The 15910-nt window shown below is 46.5% G+C and overlaps 1 protein-coding gene across 3 annotated transcripts in view; it reads left to right on the top strand.

The window, feature by feature from the left end:
- The window catches only part of zip (myosin heavy chain 10), a 92880-nt gene that overhangs the window by 43104 nt on the left and 33866 nt on the right, over positions 1-15910 (top strand). For 2 of the 3 annotated variants that reach the window (XM_089587376.1, XM_089587375.1), the window contains exons 3-9: positions 4070-4097; positions 5085-5193; positions 8469-8495; positions 12498-12590; positions 13010-13073; positions 13448-13546; positions 14855-14998. In XM_089587376.1, the coding sequence (XP_089443502.1) occupies positions 4070-4097; positions 5085-5193; positions 8469-8495; positions 12498-12590; positions 13010-13073; positions 13448-13546; positions 14855-14998 (564 nt within the window). The remainder of the gene's footprint in view (positions 1-4069; positions 4098-5084; positions 5194-8468; positions 8496-12497; positions 12591-13009; positions 13074-13447; positions 13547-14854; positions 14999-15910) is intronic. The other variant, XM_089587377.1, reaches the window with a different exon arrangement.

Below are 15910 nucleotides of genomic sequence, written 5' to 3'. Positions count from 1 at the left end.
CATAGCTGGCAACCAAAAGGGAAGTGTCATGCGCGCACAGTAAGCCCCTCATGAAAGCTCCCCTTGGTACAACCTTTCCGCTTGGGAGGTGTGCAGGATGGCGGCAGGAAGTTGATTTCCCGGACGCCCATGCTTCTCTTTTTTGTTTTGTTGCGCTTGTTCCTGCGCTGGAGCCATCTTGATTGACTCCTGCTGCTGCTGCCCCGCACAATCTGGCAGCTGGGCCCGCCTCGAGGTGTGTGCGGCCCCGGAGGAAGGAAGTGGGAAAAGGGCGCAGCCCTCTTGTCGCACAGAGGATGTGACAGCGATTGTGCACTGAGACAGGAGGAGCGTGCTTTGAGGCAGAAGAGGCATTGAGCCTGCCATGCAAGATAAGGTTCCAGCTCAAAAAAGAAAGGGATGGGAGGGGGGGTGATAGTTGTACTTTTGGTTATGAGATAGTTGTACTAAGGCTATGAGAGACGCCGTAGTGCAGGGCTCCGGAAATTTTGACCACCTGGGGGTTCTTTAACATGCACTGACATCGCAGAGCACACGGGCCTCTAGAATTTCTCGATAGTTGTACTGTTCCTCCCCTTAACCTACAATGCCTGTTCTAAACACTCACTACCAGTACTATCACAGAACTCCATTACTGAAAACTCTTGCATCCATGTGTAGAGTAGGCACTGCCAATGACACGGCTGGGTGGTCACAAGGTGGACCCAGCCTCTGTGAGCCTAGGAGTGCATGCATTTGTAGGTTAAGGGGATAGTTCTACTGTTCCTCCCCTTAACCTACAAATGCCTGTTCTAAACACTCACTACCAGCATTATCACAGAACTCCATTACTGAAAACACTTGCATCCATGTGTAGAGTAGGCACTGCCAATGACACGGCTGGGTGGTGTCACAAGGTGGACCCAGCCTCTGTGAGCCTAGGAGTACATGCATTTGTAGGTTAAGGGGAGGAACAGTAGAACTACCCCCTTAACCTACAAATGCATGTACTCCTAGGCTCACAGAGGCTGGGTCCACCTTGTGACACCACCCAGCCGTGTCATTGGCAGTGCCTACTCTACACATGGATGCAAGTGTTTTCAGTAATGGAGTTCTGTGATAATGCTGGTAGTGAGTGTTTAGAACAGGCATTGTAGTCACGAAGGGGAGTGGGGGGAACATAAAGCACAGAAAGGGAAGTGGAAGGTAGGAAGTCAGCCGACCTTGGAAAAGGCCGGTTAAGAAAAGTGAAGGAATGAAGAGATGTGAGAGATAGTAAGGGAGCACGGGTGGTAGTTGTATAATATTGAATGAAGATGAAGGATGCGAGTGTCTGTAAAGTCTGTATGCAGTGAAAAGAAAGTTGTTCCCTCAGTATTGGCCTCGTGCGCACTGGCGCAGAAAAAAAGGATAAAGTGCAGAGACTGGTACAAAAGCCTGATTGACTGTCACATGCAGCATTGAACTTTCAAGTGAAGTTAATTAGGAGCAAATAGGAGTAGTTTTCAGTGGAGCCAGCTCAGGAAAGGAAGTGGAGGACACTCGTTAGAAACTGTGACACCATAAGTAGGTGGTATAAGCTGAAGGAGGAAGAAGGGAACCTGTCAGATTACTGGCATCCTGAAATCAAGAAAGACGGAACCTGAAACAGAACAAAATGTGGAGGTGAAAAAAAATGTGGAAACCTGACACCATTGCCCTAGGGGCTCATTGCCTTGAAAATGTCAGCATGGGTACTTGTACTGTGCATACTCTTAATAAACCGTAAATGTGCACTACAGAGGATTCTGAGCTCGTCTTTTTACCGCAGGAACTCGATCTACAGGCTCCAAGCATTCTTAGAAACTTCGAATTATAGTCCTGTGCGACTGATTTTCCTATTAAATTGAATTAAACATCCCGGATCCCGCCTTCTTTTTTTTTTTAAACTCTCCTCCGAAGCTAGGAGGAGTCATCCGACTCTTGGAGTGCCTTTCATCCAGTTGCGAGACTGCTTGCCACTCACCCATCGATGGAGTGATACATAAAGCAGAGTCCATGCATAATTTTATTTCCGTGAGCCTTGCGTCTGTATTGTCTGCAACTGAAACTATTTATTCATGGAGACCTAAAAATCTCTGCCTCTCCCGTAACCGAGAGTAGAGTAAGCACGAAGTGCAGGACGATGCAGAAGCGCACGCGGACACGAAGAGACGCAGGCCTGACAAGAATGTATATGCAGCGCGTTCGAAACTGTCTATAAAAGTGCGTAGAGGCGAGTGTTTTCCTGCACCACTTTGCCTATGTGACACTGGTGACGTCACCACTAAATTACATCACACATAATTGATGACGAAGTAATGACAAAATACTAATTAGTGACTAATTACTGATTAATGACTAAATACAAATTAACTGCTAATTAATGATGCTTAAGCTTCACCTTTAGGAGTGAAACGCGACAGCGTGTAGCGCTGCCAGGCAGTCCATGGAACGCCACCACCCGTTCGGCGCGATGCCTTGCCCTTTGAACGCAACGCTTTTTGAGGAAAGGAAATGGCGCAGTAATTCTCTGTCATCTCGGTGGACACACGAACCTCAACGTACAGGAAGGGAGGAACCCTACGACCCGCTAGGCGTGAAGCTACCGGCGCTGTATGCGGGTCCTGTAGGAGGGCTTAGAGAGTCTCGTTAAATCTCGTTAAATGTCGTACGGTGCCCGGATGCTCTCGTTTCAGTGCCTGGATGAGTGGAATTCATTGCCCGGATGTTGGCTCTCGGTCTCGGCGTGACGTCACCACACTGCCGGCAACAGGAGCTAAAAGCATTTCATGCTTAAAAACCAAAATACAAGCAAAAGCAAAGCCACCACGCGACTGGCTAAAGGCACTGCAGGCGTTGATTGACTCCTCCTACTTTCGGAGGTGTTAAAAAAAAAAGGCGGGAGCCGGGGCGTTTATTTGATTTAATAGGGAAATTGGCCGCACAGGACAATACTTCCCAAGTTTCTAAGAATGCTCGGTGCGTGTAGATAGAGTTCCCGTGGTAAAAAGACGAGCTCTTTAGTGGACCTTTAATTGTAAGTTCAGCGCTGTGAGTGTGAGTTGTACCTACCTTTTGTACCAGCTATCTCGCGGCTCCCATCACTGTGGCCCACAAGGTTACCCACTCTTCGGCCCTAGCTTGTGCGTACATTTGCAGAGACGGCCGTTTTGGTTCAGCAGTCGTGCGTGCTGCCACTGCACGTACGTTCGTGCACGCATCACTGGCTGCTGGAATGCGACATCGGGGCAACTCGTGTATTGTGTTTTGGTACACGTGGCAGGGGTGGGTGGGGGGCCATCATTGTCCTTACTCTGGCTCAACATGGGTGCTGACACAGTGTCACTTCGCTATATGGGCATGACGGGTTGGGGATGGCATTGAAAGAAGGGCTGTTTGTGCCTTTGCTGAGGATTTCGTGCATTTTGTATGTGTAGGGGTCCGGGTTTGTGCAGTTTTGTGTTGCCTAAGCTAGACCTTGGTGGGAAAATGAAACCTGCTGTGCACTTAGTGGTGTGTGTACATTGTCCTGCTATTGTGCTTTTGTTTGTGGTGTTTGTAACAAGGTGCGGTGGTGGTCAAAAGTTTAGGGGAATCCCCCAAGGTGGAATAAATTTGTAGTAAGGGAGTAATTACTCATTGACGTCCACCCGAGCGCAGCCATACGGCGACAAAGGAAAGCCACACAGCTTTCTCAGAAACTTCGTAGTTAAAGAAAAATTCATCCTGGTCCGGGGTTCGAACCCGGGACCACCGCTTCACCGGAGCAGTCACTCTGCCAATTGAGCTAACCGGGATGGCAAGCTGATGGCAAAGTGTTCTAAGAGGTGTAAAGCTGGTTATAGCTGCAGGCTTTATCCTTCAGAAGCATTCATTTTCCTTCTTGCAGAGTTGTCATAAATACCAGCTTCTTTTTCTTTTGTAGAGCTGCTGGGAGTTACCTGCTCCATGGGTGTTGCGTAAACACAAATTTCGAAATTTGCGCGTGCCCTCGAAGATTCTGATTAAGTCATTTTTGAACTGCTTGAGCAGACAATCTTACCATTGCATTTTTTTTTTTTGCTTGCAGATCGAGAGGACCAGTCCATACTGTGCACGTGAGTTTTGCTGTTTACTTTGTCCATGCCTCTTCATTTGCGCATACCATGCGAGGTGTGAGCGCAGCTTAAAATTCTCGCGATATAATTGCCTCGCTTCCGGTGCCTTGGTGCTGTTGTCCACTTTGTGTGGAAGTGTTCCGAGGGTTCTCGCTTTTCAAGGGTATTGGTGGTATGTTTGATTACGTGGGTCTGATAGCCATGAAGCAGCTCTGAAGAGCAGAGAAAGCTGCTGTTCTTTTAGTATGCTTTCTATTCATGGTAGAGGTAACAAATATAGTACCCGGGTTACCAATGGCTAACATTCACTGGAAAAATAAAGTAGTGAGAGAAAAGTTGCCTAGTGAGACGCACTTTAGAGCACATAAATTGTTAGTTTGGGACAAATTAATCGGTGCGTTGTGATGAGACAGCTTATGAAAGTTATTGAACTTTGGTTTGCATGCATGCATGTGTGCTACACTTCCCTCCTTGGGCCTTTTATCTGTAAACTTGCTGTAACTGGGAAACAGCTGTCCGTGAGAGTTGCTGCTTCGGAATTGGCTGGAGTGTTGCAGAAGCGGCTTCTGTGTTTCCTTTGCTCATTGAGTGTCCTGTATTTTTTCGTTTTTTTAACAACTGAGGAAAGCAAATGCGTTCTATCTGTTTGTAATACTTCGCTTTTCATTCATTTTGGACACCTGGGCTAGCCAGGCATGCCAAGTTCCTAGGGTGTTAAAAAAAAAAGCCATTGATATGCAGGCTTTTTCAGGGGTAGACTTTTAATAAATATTACTGCAATAGGCTTAATAGAAAATGGCTCTGGTGAAAGAGCTTGATGCTGGGCTCTAGAGCCCCCACCTTTTATTTTTTGGCCAGCATATGTAAATTTGATAGGCAAAAGACGAAAGGTTTTCACATAAAGTAAACAAAACAGTTAGGCTCTTATCTGAGAGTTCACAATGGCGAACAGTCTTGACAACCGAGCCCCACTGTGTTCATTTACAGGGGCGAGTCTGGTGCCGGCAAGACCGAGAACACAAAGAAAGTCATTCAGTACCTGGCCTATGTTGCGTCTTCCAAGCCGCGGTCGTCGACGTCCTCTGCCATTCACTCGGTGAGTCTGAGCAGCGTGTGTGTACATTCGTGAACTACCTTGGCCGACTTTTTCCGTTCATGCAGAGTCAAGTGCCTTTGCATAGGGGGCTAAACCATAGAAGCCATTTATTATCATTCTTTCATGAAGTTTTCTCATATCCACTGTGGTATTGCTACCATAGTGGGTGGAACAACAGTTGAGAGCGAGTTTGAGTTTTCCAATGAAGGTTCGAAAGGCCTAGAAGAAAAAGTGTTGGAAAGTTTTCGCAAACCAATAGGCAATGACTGGAAAATCTCCGAGCAAGTGACCGGAGTGGTTCAGTTGTAGTGGCGGCTGATTGCGTAACGAAATCAATAGATCTCAATTTGGCCCGACCAATGTTAACACTGCTCAGTGAGCCGACGGAAAGAGGGTATGACCTTAAGAAGCTTAGAAAGTTTGGCTTGTTGATACATGGTAGAAATGGAGTTGGCATGAACGACGAGGACACTGGCAAAGAAATAACAGGATCAGCTAACGTTCAACCTGTATTTACCAAAAACGAATGCTAAGAACAGATTGCTGCATACACGCAGCTCCATTATGAAAGTGAACAGTCCTGGACACTTGTGTCCCCTGTGGTCATAGCATATCGGGGTTGTGTTAAGGATTTGTTGAAAGTTTGCTGCACCAGTCTTTTCATGCCAGTTCCGTTTCTGCCATGCACACAGCTTTGCGAGAGTTGTGCGAGAGGGTTTTTGTGTGGCCATGCGGGTGGCTCGACTACAGTTTTCGATCGTGTGTTCACACGCTGTCAAGGAGTCCGGCACCGTGCCTCACGTAAGTCCCCGTGACCCGGCTGGTGATGGCTGGTGGTGTTCTGAGGTGGCGTGGCTGCACGCTAGTGGGTGTGCCTGGTGCATGCTGGTGCATCTGGGCTCTTTGTTTTTTTTTGTTTCCACAAGTCCTTGCACCCACTTTCTGACACTGCTGGCTGGGAGGTCGCATGCCTGCCTCTTCATTTGCCTCGTGCATAAAGGAGTGTGGAAAGGGTTTATTGTCTGAACATGTTCAGTGCCAGGAACAGGTTTCTTTTCTATATTTTGTATAGGCTTTGTTCATATGACAAGAGTTCGTGCTATGGAGATGTTAAGACTGAACTTTTGTCGTTGGCAAGTTCTTATATTCAGTGCAGAAAATTTATTTCAGTTTGGCTATTTCAATAGCCGGATAGCTGCTACAGCTTATGATGGTTGCAGGTTTTATTACACACGTTTGGATATCTTTCTTTTTCATTTACTTACCCTAAAGGCCCATGGAGGAGAGAAATATATCTTACGTAAGCTATGACCAAAATGCAACAGTAATATAATGTTTAAATGAGTATGCTAGGAATCCATAAATATTTGAAAGGGCTGAGCTCTGTGGCTTGGGACTCGTGCGGTAGGTGGACATTAGCTCTGGTAATGAAATGACTACATGACTGAATCTGGCTTTGTGCCCCCCCCCCCTTTTTAAACATTGTTTTGACAGTGGCCAAGGGTCGACATTTGTGCCCGTAAACTTTTTGCTTTTTTGTAGGCGAAGCATGTTTAGCTGTTCGGGTGTCTGGGGGTTTGCAGTAGCCGTGACAAGGAACAGAGTTCGTCCCGAGCACCCCCGGCAATTGTAGATTAAGTCTTGGAGTTCCCTCAGTGACAGGAAACTGTGCTCCTCTCAAGTGGTTGATAGTGTCGGTGGTATTTCACAAGTAGCAGCAACTCTCTCAATCACCCGATCGCCTGTGTTGCACTCGAAAGAGAGCCTATTCTCTGGAGAAAAGGATTGGAAAAAAACGATGAAACCTTGTGTGTTTTTATATCAAGGGAAGCTGAGCAATCCTGCCCTTGCAGTTTACATTGTGGCATTGAACTTGCACGTAATTGAAGTTTAAAGTGTATGGAACATGAACACGTAGCGATTTCTGATCCTGTGAGGCAGACTTCTTTTCTGTGTTCCTTGGATGTTTTATTTTATGTCCCCGCTACCATTTAGACATTATTTTTGCACAGTTATTTGGCGTATGTTATTCCGATGCACTGCACTCTGAGAGAATGCTGAGATGCTAGTTTTTGGATGTTGCATCTCTGCGCAACATGTAGCAGTGTAGTCCCATGCATGTCGGCAGTGAACTTTGGGCGGAACTTTGTTTGGCACTGGCTGGGTTGAACTGTGCTGACTTGGTGTTTGGCATGACCTTGGTCTGCATATGGCTGTGGTTGTGGCATTTTGGAAAAGCCTGGTCTGCTTGAAATCACGTGAAAAAGGCGGGGAGCCAATGTGAGGCTAATTTGAGTTTCAGAAGTAAGTTGCATATGTGCGTATTGAGTAATTTACCGGTATCTGAACACCGTGACTACAGCACTCTCTTGCCTAGCAAGTGATGCATTGTTATGCATATGCATTTTAGGCATTGTCCAACCTGAAATGCATGGAAAAAGCATCACCACATTGCACTGATTTGTGCACTCGTAAGTTGCAAGTTGCATCGGGTGAGGTCCCTAAGAAACGAGTTATTAAGCATTGCTTTTCGGACTATTGTAGTCTTCTGGAAAGCTGCAATGTTTTGGCCGCTTGTTAGTGCTAGCTGGAATGAATAATTTGTTTACAATATCTCTAGGTTAAAAAAAAACATACATTAAAGCGGCGAGGTGCAAACAACACTTTTCAAAGAAATTGTAAAGGCTCAAAAGCACCTTGTAAAGCACCTTGTAGCACATTGTAAATGAGTCTAGTTGGTGTACTGCTGTTAAGTGAGAACAGTAGGTTTGGAGTTCAAGTGGCAGTGGAGGTTTAATTGATATATAAATAAATAACAATCAGTCCCAGAAAGTCCTTAACTGTGTCAGTTTCCTTTATACGTTGTAGTCCATTGGTCATCTTCATATAGTTGCTAGCGCACCGACAATTTCCTTGTGTACACATTAGTGGTAGTAGTAGTAGTAGTAGTAGTAGAAGTAGTAGTAATAGAAGTAGTAGTAGTAGTAGTAGTGGAATGGTGCGCATGTGCGGTGCGTATGCGGAGTTGTGGTGCTCTTGTGGCATTGGTGGTGTATGCTCTGTGGGGAATTTAACCTCTGTTTGCCACCCCTCCATCATCCCATCACCCCTCCTTCCAACCCCCCCCCCCCCCCACCCCCTCCCTAAACTTGGCATGGCCTCATCCAAAGCTCCTAGTCTCCCCCCCCTCTCTCCCCACCTCTCCCCCTCCACCTCATCTTTCATCTCTTCACTGCCTTTGCTAACCGCATCTCCCTTGCTCGTCTTTTCTGCAGAACTACCAACCACCGGTGTTCAACATGGTGAGTTGCGCGGTCGACGGCGCCTTTTGATTCTTGTGTGCATTTATCTTTTCCCGCTGACGGGCCCTAAGCATGGTGGCGCCGAAGCGCGCGGGGACGAGTAGCCGCGGGTTGTTCGTTGTGCTGTTCATTTGGAACCCTTGCTCCGCGTCTTGTGTTGCCCTCTGTCTTGAAGTGAGAACCGCTCAGAGTTCTCCGCGAAAATGTCGAGCAGGCATCTGTGCTGTGTTAGCCACTTGATCGATTTCAGTGAAGTAATTTCGTTCGTGTTTCATGTGTCAGTGTTGTTTTGTTCGTTATTTTGCAGTTAAGAGTAAAAATCTTCACGGAAAGCATTGAGTTGTGCTTGAAGTTCTCACCGTTTGCAGTTAAGAGTAAAAATCTTCACGTGTTACTACCAGAATGGGTGGAAGTTTTTGCTACCCAGACAGAGCTAAATACTCTGAAAGTCTTTCCATTGCTCACGATCAAATCAAAACATTTTGCTGCGGTAGATCTTTTGCTGTGGTAGATACGGTAGTCTTCAACATGTTTCTTTTTGGGCAAGGCTTAAAAAAACAAAGTTCACAGCCAGAATGCAAAAATAGTTGTGTAATGCCGGTGCCATTATGCCCCGCTTGGAAAATGGACAGGCTCATTCTTTCATGTTGCCTGTAAATATCTAAGCTAGAAATGTGCTTTGTGAATCACTGTTCAGTTTAATGGAATCTAATAGAAACATTACTGAAAGAGCTTCTGCATTGAGGAGAAAGCTCTAAACTGTACACAAACTACTTCACAGCTGCCAGATAGGTTCTCAAGAATGCACATAAATTGTGGTAGTTATCTTACAGTGGAGGTACAGAGTGAAGCATATTTTGTTGAAAATTGAAACTCTGCAGGTGGGTGTTTTTTTTTATTTATTAATTTATTATGGTACTTCAAGTCGCCTAAAGGCATTGTTGCAGGGGGGATGTTAGAGGGGAGAGCAAGAACTGTGGTTACGGAAGCAAGGTATCATTGAAACAAGAGAAGGCAAATCACCAAGAACGAAACTTCTACAGCTAGCTGTAAGTAAGTAGTACAAGTAGTAAATGAATACTTTGGGTTAAGACTGTCATGGGAGGTGGGACTACGAGTATGCAGTGTTATGTACCCCATGTGCAGCCAGCCGTCAATCGGCAGAAACAACAGGCATGTGAAGCACAAATCATTACTGCTTATTGCAGTGCTTTTTCAGTATAGTGGTGAATCCAAAGCTCAAGAACCAATTATATCGCAGCTAGTGCTTATGATTTCAGTCTTGTACCGAAATGACTTTCACCACTAGAGGCTGCTACTCAATTTGACATATGTTATATCCAAGTGCGTTTTGGGAGGAATCGTTCCAGTGCCTTGGTGCGCTGCTGGCAGCAGTGAGGGCAGAGCACTTTTGCATGACTGCAGAATCTGAAGCAGGGCACGTGTTTGAAAGTGACGGGCGCAGCGTCTTCACGTCTTTGCAGCTGCCTTGGCTTTGCGCATTGCTTCCGCTTTGGAGGTTTTTATTGTCGCTGTTTTTCTCTTTGCCTTCGCCTTGCAAACCTGAGGACTGTCTGGCGGTGGGTATAAACTAGCGTCTGCATCGGAAGACGCTGTCTTTCCGTCTGTGTTGGGTGGCACTGTCTTACCTTAAAGGGACCCCTTTGAGGAAGGAAATTGCTCGCATGGTGTGGTGACTGACATTGTCTCGTGTGCTGTACTCGGTCTGTTCTTGTTTGCCACGTGTCTGGCATGGCTGCCCGTTGTCATTGTGCTGGCAGTTCCTTGTGGGCTGGTGCCTTGGCTGTGACCATGAAAGCCTTTATTAGCAAGAACAGCATTTTGTTAACTTGAGTTGTTAGTGAAGAAGGATTCAGTTACTCACTTTAACACATGTGCTTCATACAGGGTCTGTTCTGAAAGTAGTAGGACTGGTTTTTTCCTGGGAGAACAGGCGGACGAGAGGTGGTCTGCGCTTGCAGGATCGTTGAAGGGGGAGATTGGGAATGCTGGGGAAAATCGGCAGTCGGCTCTCGGCCGTTGAAGAGAGGAGGTCGCTTGTACTGTGAACCCTTGTCGAAACGTCTCGTCACGCCGAATCATCGAGCGTTTACTGGATCAGCGATACGCGATCAAATTTTGAGTAAATCTTAGTAAAACGGGCGAAGAGACTCACAACATGATTAAGGAGGCCTACGGTGACGCTTCCATGGGTAGACCAGGTGTTTTTTGAGTGGCACAAGCTGTTCCGAGAAGGTAAGGAAAGAGTGGAGGAAGACGACCGCTCTAGACGCCATTCGACCAGCAAGATCAACGAAAATGTGTAGCGAGTGAAACATTTACTTAACAATGATTGTAGAATGAGTATCAGAATTGTTGCTGATGACTTCAGCATTCCTCAAACCCAAGTTTTTGAGATCGTGACAGAAAACTTATCCATGAGGAAAGCGTGCGCAAAGTTGGTGCCGTGAGTGTTGTCAGAGGAGGAAAAGGCCAACCGGTAGGATCTTCTTCATGTGAATGAGGACCCCGATTTTTTTGCCCAGCACAAGGCGGCAACGCTGCCTCAGCCCCCCTACAGTCTCGACTTGGCCCCGCCAGACTTTTTCCTATTCCCGAGAGTAAAATCGACGCTCGAGGGGAAACATCACGGATCGGTAGAGGTGGTTCAACAGGCCGTGACGAGGGAGCTAAACAGCATTCCGGTCCAGGCGTTCCTGGAGGCGTACGAAAACTGTAAAACTCATTGGCTGCAGCGTGTAGGTGCGGAAGGGTGCTGCTACCTTGAAAAATTGTAATCGTTTGTACTATTCTCTTGAATAAATTTTGTTTAAAAAAATGAGTCCTACTACTTTCAGAACAGACCATGTATATGCTAAGCTCCATTGCATAACATCTGAGCTACTTTAAATCTTTTGTTGCTGCTGTCGTTTATACTGGCTCGAAAAGATAAAAGAAGAGGGTATGCTAGTTAAATTGCACAACTGAGCCGATTCCAAAGCATTCTGAGATATTTTACTTTTCTTTAATCCTCACATTACTCTGACACCGCATTTCTGGTGGTTTAAATTGGCCTTAAGTGAGATAAGTGCTGCGGCTTTTAAACACTGGCCTGATCATGTGTAATATCCGGGACTCTGTAGTTGCAGATGCAATGAAGGATATTTCTTTTCCGCTGGCTTGGAAGTTATTTGTACTACTGTAGGCAGCGGTACACATCCTGTCGGCACGGCTTGTCCGGATGTGCGGATGTTTGCAGGAGCAAGTACAACAGTGCTGCTCATTCTCGGAGCACGTCCGTCGCTTGCAGCCTTCTCTTTGCAAACTGTTTGCGTATGTACGTAAACAGTTTGCAGGGAGCTCGGGGCTGCTACAAATGTGCTTAGGCGGTAGCGGCTGATGTGCGGTTTGCCTTTCCTTTGCATAACTCCACTTGTTAGCTCTGTGGCTGGCTCTTATTCATGCAGTTATACTAGCAGACTTGTTAGGTTAGCTACCCCAACACGGCGGGCATGTCCAGCTTTTCTTTTTCTTAATTAGTTTGTGTTTAGTCTGGTAGCTCACAATTAGATGTTTTGAGACTTTTAACAGCTTGATGTAGCTTTCATTTTTTTTTTTTACGTTTGCTCTTGTGGTATTGCATTGTTTCTTTTTAAGTTGGCATGTAACCTATGCTCAATTAATTTGCATTCTCTTCTTGTCTCTATGTAAGGATCGGATTTGTCTCCAAGTTTCCATGGGAATTGCGTGCATGAGATTTATCTGTTCATTCAGGTAACTTGTTTAGCATACGGTGTTCAGTTTTTTTTTTCTGCTTCCCGCTGCTTGTCTTATGTGTGCAGTCTTGCAGTCTTTTTCACTTGTTTGTCTACACTTACGTCCTTGTGGTGCTTTTTGAGAGTGCAGCTTGTCGCTGTGATTGTTGCAGCCGGTGCGTTTGTGAGAAATGTGTGTGCGCCGATGACGTCGGGTGACGTCGTCGTATGCCGTGCAAACTCGCAGGGCGAACTCGAGCAGCAGCTGCTTCAGGCCAACCCGATTCTCGAGGCCTTTGGCAATGCCAAGACAGTCAAGAACGACAACTCCTCCAGATTTGTAAGTTTGTTTGAATCGGCCCTCTTTGTTGGACTTGTTGTCGTGCAAGTTTCCTCTTTTGTTATGTTACGAAAAGTCTATAGCGCTTCAGACTGGGACCAAGAAGAGAGGCGCGACATGTGTGCCATCTCTTTGTACCTCTTGGTTCCCATCTGAAGCGCTAGTCTTTCTATAATGACATGAACAACCAACTAGGTCAGCTTTTCGTTCCTAGTTCCTGTTTGCAGGGCCTAGTTTGGAACCATAGCTTACGACTTGCTAGCTGTGAAGCAGAAGTTGGTTTTCTATTTGTATTAGCTTTGCATTGGGCACTTTCAGCATTTCTTGGGCGTTTGTATGCGCTTTGTCAACCTCGCATCAGCTTCCCTTTATATTACTTATTGCTTCGTGGAAATCTAAACGTTGTTTGTCTTTTACAGGGCAAGTTTATCAGGATAAACTTCGATGCCTCTGGGTTCATTGCTGGTGCCAACATCGAAACTTGTATCCCTTCGCAGTGATAAGATAATTTGTTTTAAAGTATGTTTGCTCAGAGCTTGTTGTGTTTACTTGTCTGTAGTTGGTTTTTGGTTTATGCAAATGTGTTGCCATGACCCAGTACAGTTTTTACTATGCCTGGAAGTGTGTGGATAGCTTTCAAAGCTTTGCGCAGATGTTTAGATTAACTAACCTTTGTTAAAGAAAGATGTTTGCAAAGGTGTGCATAACACGATGTGTGTGTGTGACTCACTTTTACCTGCCCTTCTGCAATCTGCCCCATGTTCTCTGTTAGTTAATAATAGTGCTAGTAGTGGCTGCAGTGTGCCGACCTTCTTTTCTTGGCAAGTTGTTTCTTCCTTGACTGTAGTGACGATCAGACTTGCTAGAAAAGTCACGTGCCATCCGGCAAGCACGGGACGAGCGATGCTTCCACGTCTTCTATCAACTCCTACATGGAGCCACGCCCGAGCAGAGGAGTGAGTTATGCGTACCATTGTTTGCTTCTTTCTGGCTGCTGTTGTACTGCCAACTGAAGTTGCACTGCTGCCAACTGCACTGGGCTTGTCTGTAGAGGTGTCAGTTTTATGTTCAGACATGCATACAACTGCCTCTGCTGTTACAGCAGGTGTGCCTAAGATTTCAGTGTGCCACATGAGCACAGGTCTTTTAAAAAGCAGTGTGCTCTGTTTCATAAACCTGTAATCATGATGCACATGGTCACTAACTCGAGTCATGGAAGCTGCAACTGCCGTATATTGTAGTTCTCGCAGCTCTATGAAGGTGTGAGTAAACTTAGAGATTGAGAAGATGTCTTTATTCCTATGCATGTAACCTAGTCTGTAATTTTTTTTTTACCTTGCAACGTAGGTGGGGATGAGAGAGAGTTTAAACATGGTGTCTGTGTGGTCTCTTTCTTGCACCTTCCGTTTTTTTATGCATTACTGAAAATTGTTTCAGCATTCTCCTTGCCTTCCAAACTTAGCAATAGTTTCTCGGGCCTGACTGACACCAGCCAGATAACACTGCGGGGTGAACCTGACTGACACTAGCCAGGTGAACACTGCGGGGTGAACCCGACTGACACTAGCTGGATGAACACTGCGGGGTGAACCCGACTGACACTAGCTGGATGAACACTGCGGGGTGAACCCGACTGACACTAGCTGGATGAACACTGCGGGGTGAACCCGACTGACACTAGCTGGATGAACACTGCGGGGTGAACCCGACTGACACTAGCCAGATGAACACTGCGGGGTGAACCTGACTGACACTAGCCAGATGAACACTGCGGGGTGAACCTGACTGACACTAGCCAGATGAACACTGCGGGGTGAACCCGACTGATATTAGTCAGATGAACACTGTGGGGTGAACCCGACTGATATTAGTCAGATGAACACTGTGGGGTGAACCCGACTGACAGTAGCCAGATGAACACTGCGGGGTGAACCCGACTGATATTAGTCAGATGAACACTGTGGGGTGAACCCGACTGACACTAGCCAGATGAACACTGCGGGATGAACCCGACTGATAATAGTCAGATGAAGACTGTGGGGTGAACCCGACTGACATTAGTCAGATGAACACTGGATGGTTATGAAGAGCATCTTGATGATGCTCTTCGCCTCCACACGAGACTCCAGAGTGCTTTGCCTCCTGTAAGCATTGTAGTTGTGGCCTTATATGCAGTCTTGTGTAGGGCAACAGAGTGTGTTGCTTGATGAGTGAGGGATTCTTCCCTGATGCTCATTCGGTGCTTCGCCCGCCCCCATGCACAGAGGAGTACCTGCTGGAGGACGTGAAGAACTACACGTTCCTGACCCACGGTCACGTGCCTGTGCCGGGAGTGGACGACGCCCAGGAGTTCCGCAACACAGTCAAGGCCATGACCATCATGGGGCTGAACCAGGAGGACCTCAACTGTGAGTAGTTCTGCTCTGCCACTTGCGGGGAGGTCGTGTTACGAGAGAGGAACTTTAGGCCCTTGCAGTGTGCTGTCCGGAGCAGAGTTATCAGACTTCTCTTTTCTTTGTTTGATATTTTTGTGTGCTGTGCAAGCATTGTGATAAATTCTTGTGAGGCCTTGTGTGAAGAGGTCAAGGTGCATCAATGAATCTCACTGTGGTCCACTGCCAGCACTGAACTATGTTTTGTCTTTTCTTTTACTATAACTAGTATGACCTTCCGTAGCATGGTGCAGATGCCCGTTTTTAGTCAAAAACCTACTGACATTTACAGTTAGGGCAAAGTGGTACATACCATGCCAGCATTGACTGAACTGCATGGCACATCTATGTCGCGGTGTCATAACAGCTGACCTCGTTCATTTCAGGCATGCCAGTTTCTTTTGTTTTGATCTTAATTGTCAGCAAATGCTGCAACCTTGGTGCTGCGATGCAGTTTAGTTGAAGCTCACATGTTACAAACCACTGTCATGCCCGACGGTATACTTAGTAGAATTGACAAGACAGTCATGCATTTTGGCCGGTGCCGAGAACCGCTGCTACTGCTGCCGTGTTTAACAGGCATCCCCAGTCTTGGTGGCTCAGTGGCTGGGGTGCTTCGCTGTTGAGCACGAGTTTATAGGTTCGAGATGGTCAAGATGGTCAAGACAGAGGCCTTCATTAAAGCATGCCTGATAGCTAGCAGTGTCGCTTTGACATTTTAAAACCCAGTTAACCACGAGAGGGTAATTACTCATTAGCAACCACCCAGGAGCAGACATACGGCGGATACAATGGAAGCTATACAGCTTCCACAGAATCTTGCCAGGGATTCAACAAGGGTCCTTACTCTACCTACTCAACTGACCGGGGCAGCTAGCGGGTGGCAAA

Source organism: Amblyomma mixtum, chromosome 4 (genome assembly GCF_055824585.1).
Source record: "Amblyomma mixtum isolate Tamu chromosome 4, ASM5582458v1, whole genome shotgun sequence".
Lineage (NCBI taxonomy): Eukaryota > Metazoa > Arthropoda > Arachnida > Ixodida > Ixodidae > Amblyomma > Amblyomma mixtum.
This window is presented reverse-complemented; position numbering and strand designations above follow the sequence as displayed.